General features: G+C 38.4%; 1 protein-coding gene across 1 annotated transcript in view; it reads right to left on the reverse strand.

Annotated features, from left to right (window-relative positions):
* SEC24D (SEC24 homolog D, COPII component) overlaps nucleotides 1-16883 on the reverse strand; it is an 82970-nt gene that overhangs the window by 32150 nt on the left and 33937 nt on the right. The window contains exon 8 of the mRNA XM_077815170.1: nucleotides 2290-2428. Within this exon, the coding sequence (XP_077671296.1) occupies nucleotides 2290-2428 (139 nt within the window). The remainder of the gene's footprint in view (nucleotides 1-2289; nucleotides 2429-16883) is intronic.

Below are 16883 nucleotides of genomic sequence, written 5' to 3' on the forward strand. Positions count from 1 at the left end.
TTCCACCCACAAGTCCTGCTGCACAGAAGGTTGCTCTAACAGGGTTTACAAATCCTGGCCTTCAGTTCTGTTCCACTGTGTCGGGAGCATTCCGCAATCACAGAGGAGATGTGCAGGACTTCACTACTAAAAGTGAATCACACAGATTACACTGCAGGATTCTTGACAACCTTAGGAAATGAGTCCTAAGAAAATTAAATAGTTGCATCTGAACTGGAGGATGGCAATAACATTTCTTCTCTAATTTTTAGAGCAAGAGAAGGCAGCAACCCTTCGCCAGTTAGTTCTCGGATACCTTCACTTAAGCTTTTTACATCTCAGTTTTCCCCACCTGTAAAATGGGGATAATGCTTACCTACCTTGCGGGGGGAGTTTTGAGGCTCAATTAAAGGTTGTAAAGTGCTTTAAGACTCTTGGATGAAAGGCACCATAGAAGTACAAAGTATGCTTTAAACTGATATTCTAATGAATACATTACGATATTTACACTGTTTATAATGCACGCAGTATGTGTTTATGAGAATTTAAATTGAACAAACAATAAAACTTGCTATCTGCTATACTTTGCCCAAAAGATTGAGCTTCAAGCCAAAAAGGAGTTGGCATGAATCTTTCAAGGTTCATGTTTCAGAGCTGAAAAGATTACTGTATTAGGGAAAGCACTATACCACTGTGATCCTGCTGAGGAAATCCAACTTGATACAAATGTCTAGAAAGACTAGTTCTGGCAAAGATTTGGGATCCAGCCAAAAGCAAAAGAACGCTTACTTATGAGTCACATGCAGCACACTTGAACAAATATGGCATGGTATCTTCTGTGAAAACCAAGCCTTGTCACAGTAAGATTAATAGGTGATTTAACCATTAAATGCATGGTCACAGACATGACTACTCTTACGTTGTTCTAAATATTTGTTCTTTGCCAGGCACTTAAGCATTTTTAAATACATTTATTTTCATTTGAAATACTAGCTGGCAGTTTGGAATAGAGCAAAAACATATCCTGTGTTGACAAAGCATTTAAAAAAGAAAACTTTTGATGAAGCTACAGACAGGATTTCATTGTTTTGCATGGCTATATTTTGTTACAGAACATTTCTTTTTAAAAGTGGATTTGACCAAAGAGTTTCTGCATATTTTCTTAGTAAACTATTTAAAAAATAATTCATATGGAATCTTACTGGGCACATCTGACTAATAATTTTCATACGCAGAACAACTAGCTGAAGGCCCATCATATGACAGGATGTTGTCAAGAAATCATCTTCCCGGTTGTGGCTGCATTGCACATCAAACGTAGGGCCCCAATTCTCTGTTCCGGCTGCATGGTAAAGGACTATATAGAAAATAACAGAGCGGTGCTGAAAGCAAAAGTGGCTTTACACCATGATTATGCTGTCCTTATTCTGGGACTGTCTGAGGACTGTTTAGAGCAGCCACAGGGGCCAAATTTGTGCCCAGTTGCTCTGCAGCAGAAGAACCACTAAGGAGCAGAAGCACTTTTCACTGGAAATGCCCCCATTCTCTGCCTAAGTCGTTTTGAGATTCAGCCTAAACTGGATGAATTCCATAACTGCTGACTTTACTAAGTTTACAGTGCCTTTGTGGAGTGGAGCAAAAGGGCCATAACAGAAAGAATAACTGGGTCTAGTATTTGTATCCATTCACAGCCACATCATCAAAGAAAGTGCGGTTTAATTGTTGCAATGTTCTGTCTCCCCAGCACCAGTTAAAGAGCTGTTATTCCCAGTTTAAAGTGATAGTGAAGAAATCCAATTCCATATTTTCACCTCCATAAAAGGAAACAGAAGAGTGAAGGTGTCACCAGAAGAACTCGACTGAACTTTATTTTTTGTAATGTTACATATTCAAGTACTGCTATTTTTTCAAACTTGTTCAATTATATTTCCTGAAATCCTTTCTATTGATACAAGATGCAAAGGCTCGATCCTCCATGAAAATCACAGCAGCTTCCCTGATTTCAACAGAACCAAGCTGATTTGCAAAAGCTGAGAATCTGACCGATAAATGTTTTCAAAAGTTAATAAGTTATTCAGTCTGACTAGGAATGGAGAATTTGGATCATAGAGAATAACATGCCAAAAAGACTCCATAGATGAAGTACTGACTGTCCCATAGAGATGCACGGTAAAAACTCCCATTCACTTTGATGGGGCCAGGATTTGACTCCAAGTAAGTAAATCAAGAAAATAAATACTACAGATGCAGTTTCCGGTTAGCATTAATGAATGAATGAATATACACAAATAGTAGATAAATGTCACTTACCGTCATTTATGCAGTTGCAAAATCCACATTGATACTTTCTTCCCCCTTCAATGAACTGCATGAAGGGACACATATAGGCTTTGCATCTGTTGCATCGAATTGGCCCGGTCTCCCCATGGTTAACAACATAAAGAGGTGTCTACACAGAATGGAAAATAGAGTCATGAAAAGCATCACTAAAATACTAAACCTAAAAACAGTCTGGAAATATACTGATGCATCTGAACTCTCTTGTTAATTATTGCTTCTTGATCAGCTAATCTCTATCCAGGATTCACCCAAATTCTGAAACCTTAAATTTTGATAAGAGCAGGGCCTCATGCACTCCTCAGAGGGCTGGGCATTCAGGGCAAGCTACAGAAGAGGCTAGTTTTCTTCTTGCTGAAATGTTCCATTACAATAGTTGTGGTAAGTGTCTTCTCATTAGAGCTGCATGAACCCTTCCAAATTCAGTTAAAAGGGGAGAGAACTGGCCTGCACTACAGTTACCCCCATTTAGGGCCCAATTTTGCCATCCTTATTCACAACAAATAGTGTCTTACTAAGCATAATCAGTGTGACTAATTGCATAATAAGGGATTATTCAGTATGAATAAGGAAGGCAAAATTTGGCTCTTAGAAACCTATATCAGCATTTTCATGCACTATCACAGTTATTCTCTGCAAACAGCAGCCACAATTACATGCACAAATGAGACTTTTAAAAATAAGATTCATACAGAACGTGAATAAGAAAAGATTCTCTATTCAAGCATCTCTCTTACGCATACCGATGTCCTTTTGAACTTCAATGGGACTTAAGCATGTGCTTAAGTGCTTCTCCTGAATCATACCCTTAATTTACAATAGTTCAGCAACAACAAAATGGCAGATGAAATTCAGTGTTGATAAATGCAAAGTAATGCACACTGGAAAAAACAATCTCAGCTATGCATACAAAATGATGAGGGCTAAATTAACATGTGTCACGTTCCTTGTGTGTGTTTCAGTTGGCAGGATGGATTTCATTCTCAAATTTGTTTGTCCAAACCACTATCTTTAATAACCTGCTTAAAAGAGACAGCAGGATTTCCAGGAGTTATAAGAGAACTCCGAGTACAAGGATCCAACATATTTTTCAAAATAAGTTAATTTAGTATTTGTGAGGTTTACTGAATTGCCAGCTCTGATGATATACATGTCCTCCATTTGCCCACAGAGCAGGTACAGCAGGAGTTGCATCAGTGCAAGCTTCCTCACCATTCTCTGCCAATGTGCTTCAACCCTGAGTTGTGCTCACCCTAGGGGTGAGAGAATAGTGCTTTCTCTGATAATTCAATTCTTCCTCTTCCAGTGGGGCAGGATGTAGCTTTTAAACAAGGACTGTGCTAACTTGATTATTTTGCTGGTATGTCATTTCCATGTTCCTTGTCCTTCTGATTTAATTTAAATCATTATAATTAAATTACAATGCTTTGGATGATTGGATCTTGGGAGACAAAGGGCCCATGATGGGAATTAATCCAATCCTGAGGTTGTAGAAAGTGCTGCAGGTTACGCATGGGTAGAGGGGTACAGGTAGAGTATAGATAATTATGAGGATGGGGGAAGTTTATTTACATTAGTGCTCCAGGCTTTCCTTCCCCAACCAAAGCAGTTCCACAACTCCCAGGGAGCTGCAAAGACATTCTGCTCTTCTGGAATCAATCTGCTTCACATCTAACATATATGGCTTTCAGCCCAAGGATATTTTCTCCTACACCTGTCTCTGTTGATGTAGTATCTCGCTCTTTTGTACAGAGCATGTCAAAACTTACAGAATGTCAGGGTCACTTGCTAGAGTGCAAGATTTAGAAACAATGTTAATATTCAGTGAAGGAAAATACAAGCCACAAACAAATGTAGTATCTCAGACTCTGGTCAGTTTCATTACATTGAGCAGACTTGATTACTGCCTCTGTCAAAATCAGAATTAATGAGAGACACTTTCCAGATGTCTCCCTCAGTAACAGTTGTGCAGTAATTGAAGGATTCCTGCAATTATATTTCATGGGTTTGCAAAGGCATATTGGAAGCCAGTAAATAAATGAAACAGTGTTCTCTTCAATTATCAGTGATGGTTTCTTATGCACAAACTTCATTTTACATTTTTTTCTAACCTTCAGCCCCCATTTAGTGAACCTAAACAATAAAAAAGTAAATCCAGAGGATAATATGAGGTAACTCTCCAAAAGGGGAAGAATGTTAAAAGCTTTAAGATTTCTACTAGTAAATCCACTGGAGCTTTGCATCTAAGTTATGCTGTCTCTTCACAAAGAATGTGCATGTTCCAAAACAGCACTATAATGTACTTTTGTCTTTTATTGCAGTTTAACAGACGTGAATAAGATACTGGTAAATAGCAATCCTTATTTTTCCTGTTAGTACCCACTGTTTACAACATCTTTTATTGTTTGTTTATGTTTTTATGGAGGCAGTTGTTTCATTCATTTATTCCTCCTAAGGGTTTTAAACATTTTGGCAAAGATTTTACATATATTATCAAAATTTTACTGCATAAATATGTCCTTCTGCTCCAATGAAGTATCATTAGTTTATTTTCTTTCCCACTCAAAGGCAGAGTCAAATACAAAGTAACCAATAATGTCAGCTAGCAACATTTTTGCCAAAAATGTCGAGGAAAATTTTCAGACATGGGTGCCAAAGGGCACCACTTGTATGTGCTTTAAAAATAAAATTTAAACACTTTTGTGATTGCTAATTAGTTTGCAATTTTCCAGGTGTCATTCTGTTGTGCTATTCTACCACGGCATGTCAGGTTGCATCACTCACACTGTACAACCTCAGATCTATTGAACACCAAATTGACTGTTATTACCACCAAACTGACTGTGTAGACAGGGCCTGATAAAAATCAGACATTGGATTTGTATTTATGCACATTAATCAAATAATTTTTCTAACCTCAATTATAATACATTTAGTACCGGGCAATTACTTCACAACACAACATAGAAAAAAACACGAATATCTTAAGAAAATGGAAAACTATCTCAACTGCATTTTTAAAAAAATGCCCCAAAGAAAACTAGATCTTTAAGCACAAAGCATGAAGAAGAGTCCTCACTAAAATTAATGCCAGAAAAGTGCACTTTCTTTTTAAGTTCAGAGCCTGCGCATGGGTCTACTGCTTTCTCCATATTTAATAAATTACTTTCTTGGAGACAGATTTCATAAACAAAAAAACCCAAACAAGATCTTTCTCCTGTTCTCACATTTGGAGTGGAATTTTTACTTTTCCTCCTAAACCCACTTTAAAAAAAAGCAGTCACCAAAGGAGGCTGTTTCATTAACACAAGTTAGGAGACACAGCAGCCCAAGGCTCCAATCCTGCAAAGACACACATTTAACTTTACACAACAAGCAGCCCCCATAAAGTCAATGGGACTATGCACAATGCATCCAGTTAAACATATGCCTTTGTAGGATACAGCCTAAGAATACTTATTTGTCTTAACCTCCCCTGGGCCTGATTCTACTCTAACATACATTAGAGTACATCAAGCTCAATTCCAGTGAAATCACATTATAGGATCAGGCTATTTAGAAAAAAATACTCTTTAAAACAACAAAATTATATACTCTGGTAGAACCACCACCATCATGCAGGACACCCACAGTATTATAAAGTTCTTACCTAATATCATGACAGTAAATATCCCTGAAAGCAGTACTGGATGCACATATTTATATCATTCCTTAAAGTTACTGAAGTTTGCATCTCATTACAATACATTTTATGCATCTCCATTTTATTTTAAACGACTATGTTACTAATGAAAGACATCTGATAATAGTTAAAGTGATCTGAAGTGCAAGGCCAGCATAAACAGTACTGTTAAATCAAAAAGAAAGCCTCAGCTAATAGCTGCATATAGATACCCACCCAACATTGAAGCCTTGCAAATTTCTGTTTACCCACCCAGCCACCCACTCAGGATGGGCAATTTTCTTTGGATGGGGAGTAAAAAACTATACATTTTAAAAGAATTGTTACTGTTCTCTTTATCAGGGTGTGATAGTTGTTTTTGTATCTGGGTTGGAATATGTTCATGATAATTTTGCAAGGCTTTATATTAAATGCAATTACAAATATTTACTGAAGGAAAAAAAACACAAAAGCATACTCCAAAAGAACTGTAACTACCTAAAGCCAAAAAGTAATGTTGGATATGAAAACCATATTTCTATGTGCTATAACTTACTTTCTATAGGTGTCACTGTGCACCAGAAAATCATATGAAGAGAATGCGCTCATGTTTCATGAAATCAACTGCAAAACTGTCATAAAATCAGTGGAGAGGGATAATGTCCAGAATTGATTTAGAAATACCAGGCCAACACCATTTCCCCTTGATTTGGCATAGTACAGCATTATTTGTAGTGTAATAAAAGAGTACCACCCACTACATATATAGGGCCTAATTCTCCCCTCAATAATTTTACACGACTGTAACGTCATTGAAATCAATGGAGTTACTTTCAGTTTACATTGGTGTAAGTTAGTGGAGAGTCAGACCTATTGTTTGTTAATTCAAACAGCCTGCAGTTTTCTTAATCAGATTGTGGCTGCCAGCCCCATCATACACCATCTTTTTCAGTAGAACAGTAGGGGAGAAAGCCCAGCAAAGAGAATCCTCAGAGATTTCCTCCCCCCTCATGGGTAAAGTGGCCACTGGCTCTTGAGTTTGTGTATAAATAGGCTCCATATTTAGTACTGATGGAAAACAAGAAACTGAACAGACCAGCCTCTTCCATAATAATCATCATGGGCGTCATTTTCCAAACATTAAGCGGCAGCTCTGCAATAGTTAAGGTTGAGAGTGACTATTTAAAAAATAGATTACTGCAGCTCTAGAATTCACTACCATTAAAAGTGCATCTCAGGTCCCAAGAATTGAGAATCACTTCTGGCTCAACTTCATTTATCTGCCCATTTATTATATTGTCTCCATCTATCACTTTAGTTTAAGAGGTAGAGAGAGAGTAGGTTGAGTTGCTTGGCAAAAAGTATATAGACAGCAGGTATGAAAGTTAACTAGCATTGTTTTAGTTGGAGGATTTGCTTGTGTTCCCCTTCCCTCCGTTCCTCCCAATATTTACATTTTATTCGCTAAAAGCAGAACAAAGTTAAAGGAAACAAACAAAATTTATTACTGAATAAAGCTAAACCCTTAGACCAGATTGTAAACTTGGTAACAACCCTAATTTCAGAGTAGCTGTGCTGGAGTCACTGGAGTTACTATGGGTTTACAGAATCTGGATCATAATCTCAGGGGGGAAATGATGCATTTTTGATCATTCAGATTCTAAAACAGAACATAAGATTGACAAATTTTTCAAAGCATTTCAGTTCTTTCTTAAAGCTTTGGAGGTTTTCTAGCTTGACTGAAATGGCTAAAATTAATGAAGATTAAGCAACTGATCCTTTGTTTTAAAACAAGCCATCAGTGCCCAATGGCTTTTTACAATTTTATACTGGACATTTTTTCCCTTCTGATGACAGTCTGTTTGCTCAACTCCCTCCTGTCTTCTTCCTCAAAGTCTTTTTGCTTCAGCCTCGTTCTACCTACCCACTCTCTTATATCCTTCTTCCTTCAGTGTCTCTTCTCCTTCCCTTTATCTCTCTCCTTAGCTAACCTTCTCCTAACAAAACCCCAATTATTTAAAGAAATAAAAAAAAAACACAAAAAAACCCAAGAACAAAAAATAATCACTGAATTCCAATGATGTTTCCAAACCATCACTCTCCTTGTGAGTTACACCCCTTCCCTCCCAACCCTTGGTCTATCTGGTCTGTTTAGATTGTACAGTGGAACCTTAGAGTTGCGAACACCTCGGAAACGGAAGTTGACCGTAACTCTGAAATATTTGTAACTCAGAACAAAACATTATGGTTGTTCTTTCAAAAGTTTACAGTTGAACATTGACTTAACACAGCTTTGAGGCTTTACTATGCAGAAGAAAAATGCTACTTTTAACCATCTTAATTTAAATCAAAAGCATAGAAACAGTTCCCTTCCTTTGTCAAATTTTTTTTAAACTTTCCCTTTATTTATTTCAGTAGTTTACATTTAACATAGTACCATACTATATTTCCTTTTTTTTGGTCTAAGCTGCTGCCTGATTGAGTACTTCTAATTCCAAACAAAGTGTGCGGATGACTGGTCAGTTTGTAACTCTGAGGTTCTACTGTATCTTTTATTTTGTTTGTACAGCGCCTCACAAAAAAAGGGCCCTACCTTGTTTGGTGTCCCTAGGCGCTACCATTATAAAAATAATAAAACTAATTTTATATAACTATTCTTTGTATTAAACATATGTATTTAGTAGTCAGCTACAGCTCTCTGCGAGATGGAGACTGTATCATAGTCTGAACAAAATGGAATGCCTATCTGTTGATTCTGGGCCTCTGGATATCTCCATAATATAAATAAATATCAATAACAATGAGTAAAGCTAGTGCTCTATAGCCTACATTTGGCTTGGATTGACCAGAGAGAGCGCGTCTGCTGAGAGCAACATGGAGAAACTTGTGGTCCTGTTTATGTTAAAGTGAAGGGGGATAGCCATAAGGGATAGGTACCGTGAGGCCTATCATTCCCAGGAACGTAAGGGTTCCTTTGGAGTGCAAGTCCTGGATCAGCTGAGCCATTAAATCTTAACTTAATCCACCACTAGTCTCAGAGTGAGTGAGTTTTATTTTGAAAATATTCCTGTTCAGACCGTCTCTTAGGGCTCAATGAAATATTAAACCAGCCCTAGAGATACTGGTGGCGTCACTCCAAAATCAGATTCTCTCTCACGATCTAACAAAAAGAAAGCTTCACTCCTGACATAAATCAGGTTGAATTACTGCTCTCACTATGGTTAGGCTGTTCACTACTAAATTAGGCTCTGATCCACTGTCCAGGACTCCTTGTGCCCATGCGGGCGGTCACTGAAATCACGTTGCAGGAACAGAGCCTTAGATTGATCCATTAGAAGAATAGCACTTGCACCTTCACTGCCCCTCAGTGGAGTGGGACTCCATGAAGAAAATGAGACATGCATAGGGGAAAAGAGAAAAGGATGCAGATTCTGAATGTTGAAGGAAACTGTCTCTTTGCACCATCCAATCAGCAAAATGTACAGAGCATGCTACCCTGTTTTCCTTGGTAGATTTGTGTGCACAGATCTGGCTGCAGGGAAGAGTTCTATATCCATACTTCAGCCAAATGTGAGTAAGAGTTCAACCTACATAAATATATAGGTCTCTGCCATCCACCTTATTCTGCCCTTCAGGTTCAGGGAAGGCTTCCAGGGAAGATGTTCCTTTATCAGACATAATAATCTCAACCTAATTAGCATTAGGAGCCAGACTTTCAAAATTAGTTCAATTCCATACATACATTTGGGTGCACCTAGCATTCATGCACATAGATTACTAGGTATGAGTTTCTAAGCTTGTGCAGTTGCTTGGCCCTCACTTCGGAAGCCTGACTGTATTTGACAGGAACACAAAATCTTTGGCAATACACGTGAACAAGAATTGCCACGTATTTCTCAAAATCCTCCTTGCAAGTGTGTCAATCACAAATTGCTCAACACTACTAGATCCATTATCAACGTATCAAGTCATGCTATATATTACAAGCTGCCTTTTCACCAGCAAAAATCGCTCAATGGACAAACATATAGGGTAACATGCCTTTCTGAAATCACCTGTTTTGGGGGAATCTGCTTTTCTAGGATACTGGCACACAGACATGTTAGATAACTGTTTCCAAAGTATGAGAACATCTCTGAACAGGTACTTCCTTACTGAGCAGAATGCAGCTAGCCCCAGGAGTTATTTTTTGGGAACCATACTAATGTGCAGCTCTTTTGAGGTCATATATTATTGTCACTTCAGTTTAAATGATATTCCATGTTCAATAGAGCTACAGACAGCAGACAGAATTGTGACGTTGCACTCTATATGATTTTATGAAAATATGCTAATGAGTGTTAATATAATGTAACTGGAATACGCTTCATGCAAAAGGTCTCTTGTAAGGTATCATTACAAAGCTTATAATCTACTGAGTGTGGTCATCCTATTTGTATAAATGTATCACTCTTGTAGCTGAAACTAGAAATATGAAATATAACTCTGAGGTCCTATTGTAGTTATGCAAAGTGTGGGCCATTAATGGTGGTTTGGAATCTTGATGGCTTCCCTCAACCAGAATAATTGTGGATGGCTCTGTTTACTTGCAGGCCTTCCTGTGAGTCAGGCTGGGAGGAATGGGGGATTGAAATCTTACAGTGAATGTGATCATGTCACCTGAACTGGAATCCATTTTTAACGTGGTGCTTTTCCATTTAGAAGGAGGGGTGGGAACCCAGAGAGGGACAAAGGATTCCTGCCTTATGCAAATTATATATAAAGAGGAGGAACAGAACAAAGGGGGCTGCAATCATGAGAAATCCCTTAGCTACCACCTGAGCTGGAACAAGGGCTGTACCAGGGAAAAGAACTGTGCCCAGACTAGGAAGGTGTCCAGTCTGTGATAGAAGCTTATTGAAACATCTCATTGAGGATGAGATTTTATCTATATTCAGCTTTCTTACTGTATTAGGCTTAAACTTGCGTGTTTTATTTTATTTTGCTTGGTAATTCACTTTGTTCTGTCTGTTACCACTTGGAACCACTTAAATCCTACTTTTTGTATTTAATAAAATCACTTTTTACTTATTAATTAATCCAGGGTATGTATTAATACCTCAGCGAGGGAGGGGGAAACAGCTGTGCATCTCTACCAGTGTTATAGAGAGCGAACAATTTATGAGTTTACCCTGTACAAGCTTTACATGGGGTAAAATGGATTTATTTGGGGGTTGGACCCCATTAAGAGCTGGGCATCTGAGTGTTAAGAGACAGGAACACTTCTTAAGCTGTTTTCAGTTAAGCCTGCAGCTTTCAAGAGACATGGTTCAGACCTGGGTCTGGGTTTGCAGCAGGCTAGCGGGTCTGGCTCAAACCAGGCAGGGCACTGAAGTCCCAAGCTGGCAGGGAAAGTGGGGCAGAAGTAGTCTCAACACATCAGGTGGCAGTCCCCAAGGGGGTTTCTGTGATCCAACCCATTACAAGAATATTGTAAGACTGATGTATAAATGGATATGCCCTGATACTATGTTTAAAGTTTCAAAAAAAGGACATCTGTGAACAAAGTTTACAGAAAACAAAAAATGTAGGTTCTCAAATCAAAATCATAGATTAGCACAATTAGAAGTTTTAAAACAGACAAAAGAATTACTTCACACAATACACAGTTAACCCGTGGAACTCATTGCCATGAGATGTTGTGAAGGACAAAAGTATAACTGGGTTTAAAAAAGAATGATATAAATTAATGGAGGTCAGCTCCTTCAATGCCTATTAGCCAAGATGGGCAGTGACCAACCCCACGCTCTTGGTGTCCCTAAACCTCTGACTGCCAGAAGGCGGGACTGGATGACCAGGCACAGGTAACTCAAAAGTGTCCTGTTCTGTTCATTCTCTCTGAAGCAACTGGCATTGGTCACTGTCAGAGACAAGATACTGGCTAGATGGATCATTAGTCTGACCCAGTCTGACCATCATCATGTTCTTAAATTAAGCAGAAATGAAACTTTATTTCAATATAATTAGTCAGAACTTTAAAATACATAATTCTGTGTTTTGTTGCTTCAATTAAATACATGTTTTTGGAGTACATATCTCACAACAGTTTTTGACAGATTAATTGTCATTTATTTTTGGAAAAGATTAACCAGTTTACAAATAATCCTTGGGTTTGGAGTTGGCTTTAATGGTTCACATTAAAGTGTAAAGACAAGTACTTCCCTTTGTGCTTTATCTTGCAACTTTTTTTCCAGACAAAATTCCTTCTGAAGCCAGAACTGATTTGGCCTATTATTGTTGTCTGTTATATGTTGAACGCTATCAGTGTTCTTGGTGTCATTCCTACAAAGATTTAATCTGAAGCAATTTGGTGCCTGATCCAATCCTACAGCATCAGGGCCTGATCCAGGCCTGTAAGGTCTTTACTGAGATATAACTCTCACTTTCCTGATGGGGCTGCAAACATGGCCTTAAACTGGACAGACAGTATAGTGCAGATGCATAATACACTGAGTAACCAGGAAATGCAAGATCAAATCTCAAAATGTACAACGGAGTATTAAAAAGTAACTTCTCCCTGTAAATTGTATACTGTTATAAACATTAATATGCTATTCGTATAATGACTGAGCCACCATTTCCAGTAGAAAAGAGAGAATTTTCCTACTTAGATCAGCTCATTTATTTAATACAATAATATTGTACCAGCTGGACAGAGCAAATCTAAAATGCTTAGTATTGACACTAAGGAAGAGCACTACGTATTTTTATGACTATGGATTCCAAACAGGGTACGTTAAGCATTAATAAGAAAGGGCTCTCCAGCTACTTCTCAGCTTTGAAGTGCTGATTCTTATTTGAATGTAGTAACATGCTGCATCTCAAGTGAAGGTCAGCAGTCAGGATTAACTGATGATATAAGTAGGAGCATGAAATTGGAATGTGAGATGATAATCAAGAAACTATGGGGGACAAGACCTTCAAAATGTCAGCACTTTTAAACAGTCAAAAGTCAAGCAGGGATTGCCTTTTTTTTCTGTGTTTGTACAGAGCATAGCACTATGGGGTCCTGGTTCATGACTGGGGCTCCTAGGAGCTACCACAATATAGAACAGTAAATAAGACAAAGAGGCAGATTCCAGGAAGCTTGTATACAGGAGTGATGAGTAATAAGTAACAGCTAGATGTAGTCTAGCTCTAATGGCTACAGAAATTTCACAATAAAACAGAAATCTGAGTTAGAGAGAGAGGGAATTTTGATTTGTTTCACATACAGACAACCATTCTTAAACAGCACAAAAATTGACAAATATTTGGTTTAGTGCCATTTACAGCAGTAAATGTAGTGACACGAGGTGCTCCTCTCTTCAAAATTGTATTTATTTTATTTTATGCAGACCATTCAATAGAATCATAGAATCACTGGAAGGGACCTCGAGAAGTCATCTAGTCCAGTCCCCTGCATTCAAGGCAGGACTAAGTATTATCTAGAGTCTAGACCATCCCTGACAGGTGTTTGTCCAACCTGCTCTTAAAAATCCCCAATGATGGAGAGTCCACAACCTCCCTAGGCAATTTACTCCAGTACTTAACAACTCTGACAGTTAAGAAGTTTTTCTTAATGTCCAACCTAAACTGCCCTTGCTGAAATTTAAGCCCCTTGCTTCTTGTCCTAGCCTCAGAGGTTAAGAACAATTTTTCTCCCTCCTCCTTGTAACAACCTTTTATGTACTCGAAAACTGTTATGTCCCCTCTCAGTCCTCTCTTTTCCAGACTAAACAAACCCAATTTTTTCAATCTTCACTCAGAGGTTATGTTTTCTAGACCTTTAATCATTTTTGTTGCTCTTCTCTGGACTTTTTCCAATTTGTCCACATCTTTCCTGAAGTGTGGCGCCCAGAACTGGACACAATACTCCAGCTGAGGCCTAATCAGAGCCGAGTAGAGAGGAAGAATTACTTCCCGTGTCTTGCTTAAAATACTCCTGCTAATATATCCCAGAATGATGTTTGCTTTTATTTTTTTTACAACAGCATTACACTGTTGACTCATATTTAGCTTGTGATCCACTATGACCCCCAGATCCCTTTCCACAGTACTCCTTCCTAGGCAGTCATTTCCCGTTTTGTATGTGTACAACTGACTATTCCTTCCTAAGTGGAGTACGTTGCATTTGTCCTTATTGAATTTCATCCTATTTACTTCAGACCATTTCTCCAGTTTGTCTAGGTCATTTTGAATTTTAATCTTATCTGCCAAAGCACTTGCAACCCCTCCTAGCTTGGTATCATCTGCAAACTTTATAAGTGTACTCTCTATGCCATTATCTAACTGATTGATGAAAATATTGAACAGAACTGGACACAGAACCAATCCCTGCAGGACCCCATTCATTATGCCCTTCCAGCATTACATGTGGACCCTAAGAGCTTCTAAGAAGAACGAACAGTTCAGAGTTTGAGCTGCAAGTAACAACACTGCTGGCTCCTCACGACAAAGATGAAGTCTCTTTTGTCTGCTCTATGCAAGTATCTGTGTCAGTTTCCCTCAGAGTTATCATGTACTTGGCAATCTTGGAAAAAGGGAACACACACAATGTGAAATACTGGTTCAACCCAATACATGTGCAAACATAATGGATACACCAACAGATTCATTCTATTATGAAGGTCAAAGACCATTAAACACAAACACAGCTGTTACCATTTCTAATAGGTTGTGGAATACCCCTAAGATAGCCAATCAAGCAACACTCCACGTCGTGGTTGTGGAATATGCTCTTTATGCTTTTTGGTTGGAGGAACACAATTTTATGCTTGCAAATAAATCTAAGTGTAGCTTTGTGAGTTTAAGGGTACCTCTTCACCTGGACTGGATGCTACATAAGAAGAGGGTTGTACATAACAGTCATTAATGCCTTTCCAGAAAGAATGAAAAATGAAGTTGGATCTCATTATGCAGTAGCCTATTAGTATAAGGGCATGCTACAGATGTCAGGTGTATGTTTTTCCTTCTTCCATGGATATCCAGGATTTTTTGAGACAGCAGTCATCCCTGATTTAAGGATTATGGCATCAGAGGACTGATAAATGGAAGATTTTTTTGCTCCATGTTTCCTGTTGCAGACACTGAATTGTTTCTCTTTTGGATTTGGTCTTCTCATTATGAGGGACTAGTATTAAGATTTTGGTTAGGGAAACTATATTTTGCTGACTGACTGTACATAGTGCCATGCCAGAGAATGTTTCATAATAGCAGTAGGATATTTCTTTATAGTAAATTGTACTTAAAAGACTAGAGACACGTTTCATGGCAGTGATTTAAACAGCGGTGGATGATTTGAAAATGTGACTTGAAGGCCAATGCTATTGGATTCCCATTCCTAGTGGAAGAAACTGTTGGGGGTAGTGGAACTGGGAATGAAGTGAAAGAAGGCTCCACCTGCATAAGGCCAGTTACAGTAACATGGCCAATGGTGATCATTTACATCTGCCACTTAAGTATTTGGCAAGAAGAAGAAGAATAAAATGATTAAGAAAATACAGAAGAATGTATTTGTTTCCAGTACCAAAACGTTTGAGCAAATGTTGTAAAAGAGACATTAATTCAAGAGTCCTTCCCCTGGAAAGTAGCAGCTTAATCTTTGTGGCTTTGATATCAAAATTGGTTGTCAATTTAAAAAGCACCATATCTAGTAAGATTAGTGATTTATAACTGAGTTCTCTTTTTATTAGTACTTGTTCAGAAGTGATACTCAGGGGCCCCAAACAGGATCAAGGCCCCATCATGCCATGCGCTTTACAGACATTTGAAATGTTTCATCTGCTTTCCTTTCTGCTACACTTTACTAAGAGCTTGAATGAGGTAAGGGGCAGTGTGGAGCTAAACCACCATCTCAGGAGCCCTGTGAAGGAATTGTTACACAGTCACAATCTTCCCTGATGCCCCTTTACTCTAGGGCCAGGGGAGTAATTTGCACCACCCTGTACCTGTGTGGATTACTTAGCATGCCCTGTTGGCTTTGCTGGCCAACCATTCCCAGTCCTTCTCCAAGGAGAATAGCAGCCACAGGACCTGCTTCCCCACTGGAACTGGAGCCAAGATGCAGCTAAAACCCTAACAGACTGGGGGCTTACTTTCCTGCAGAGCTGAGGTAGTGCCAGCCATGATCTGGCCCTAAATGCAGTCTGATGTAATATGTATCTGACAGTCAAGTATAACCACCAAAGACACCTTTTCCTAGAGTAACAAATGACATATTAAACTCTTCTGAAGCATGTGTGACCGAAAGGAAAAATCCAATAAAATGAAAACACCAGACCATAAAATCCAGGTCAGCTGCTTATTCGTCAGCTTCAAAAGAAGTCAATCCCTTTTACGGAAACTCATCCTAGAGGGCAATTATAATCAAACTTATGGTGCAAGAAGTGTGCAGCAATAAATAAAATGTACAAAAAGAGGTCAAGTATCGTTTCAGTTTTAAAAGCAAATGCTGTAAACTTTCCATCTTGATCCTACTAAAAACTGCATGTCAAACACTCTGCTCATAGTGTATAATGTTACCTTAGAAACTGAGTCATGTCCCTTAAGGCTTAATGTCAGAGTTTGCACAACGTTACATTGTTTAATTTATTGCTGTTGCTATGATCAACTTTGGCAAGTGAAGAAGAGGAGAATCTTATCCCTTTTCCGGATGGTGACGCCTGCATAGAGAAATTCACATGCACAGGGAAAGAGGCTATTCCAATAGCTATTTTAAGTTACAGATCTTATCTAAAAACAACTTCAAATAATTTTATTCTTAGTAACCTAAATTATATAAACAAACTAACACGTTGCTACTCAGGTGACTGTTACTCTCCCATTTCCCTATTCTTTCTTTTGCACAGTTAAATTTGCTTAGATTTGTCATGATAGGAAAAACATT

This window comes from Eretmochelys imbricata, chromosome 4 (assembly GCF_965152235.1).
Source record: "Eretmochelys imbricata isolate rEreImb1 chromosome 4, rEreImb1.hap1, whole genome shotgun sequence".
NCBI classification, from domain to species: Eukaryota; Metazoa; Chordata; order Testudines; family Cheloniidae; genus Eretmochelys; species Eretmochelys imbricata.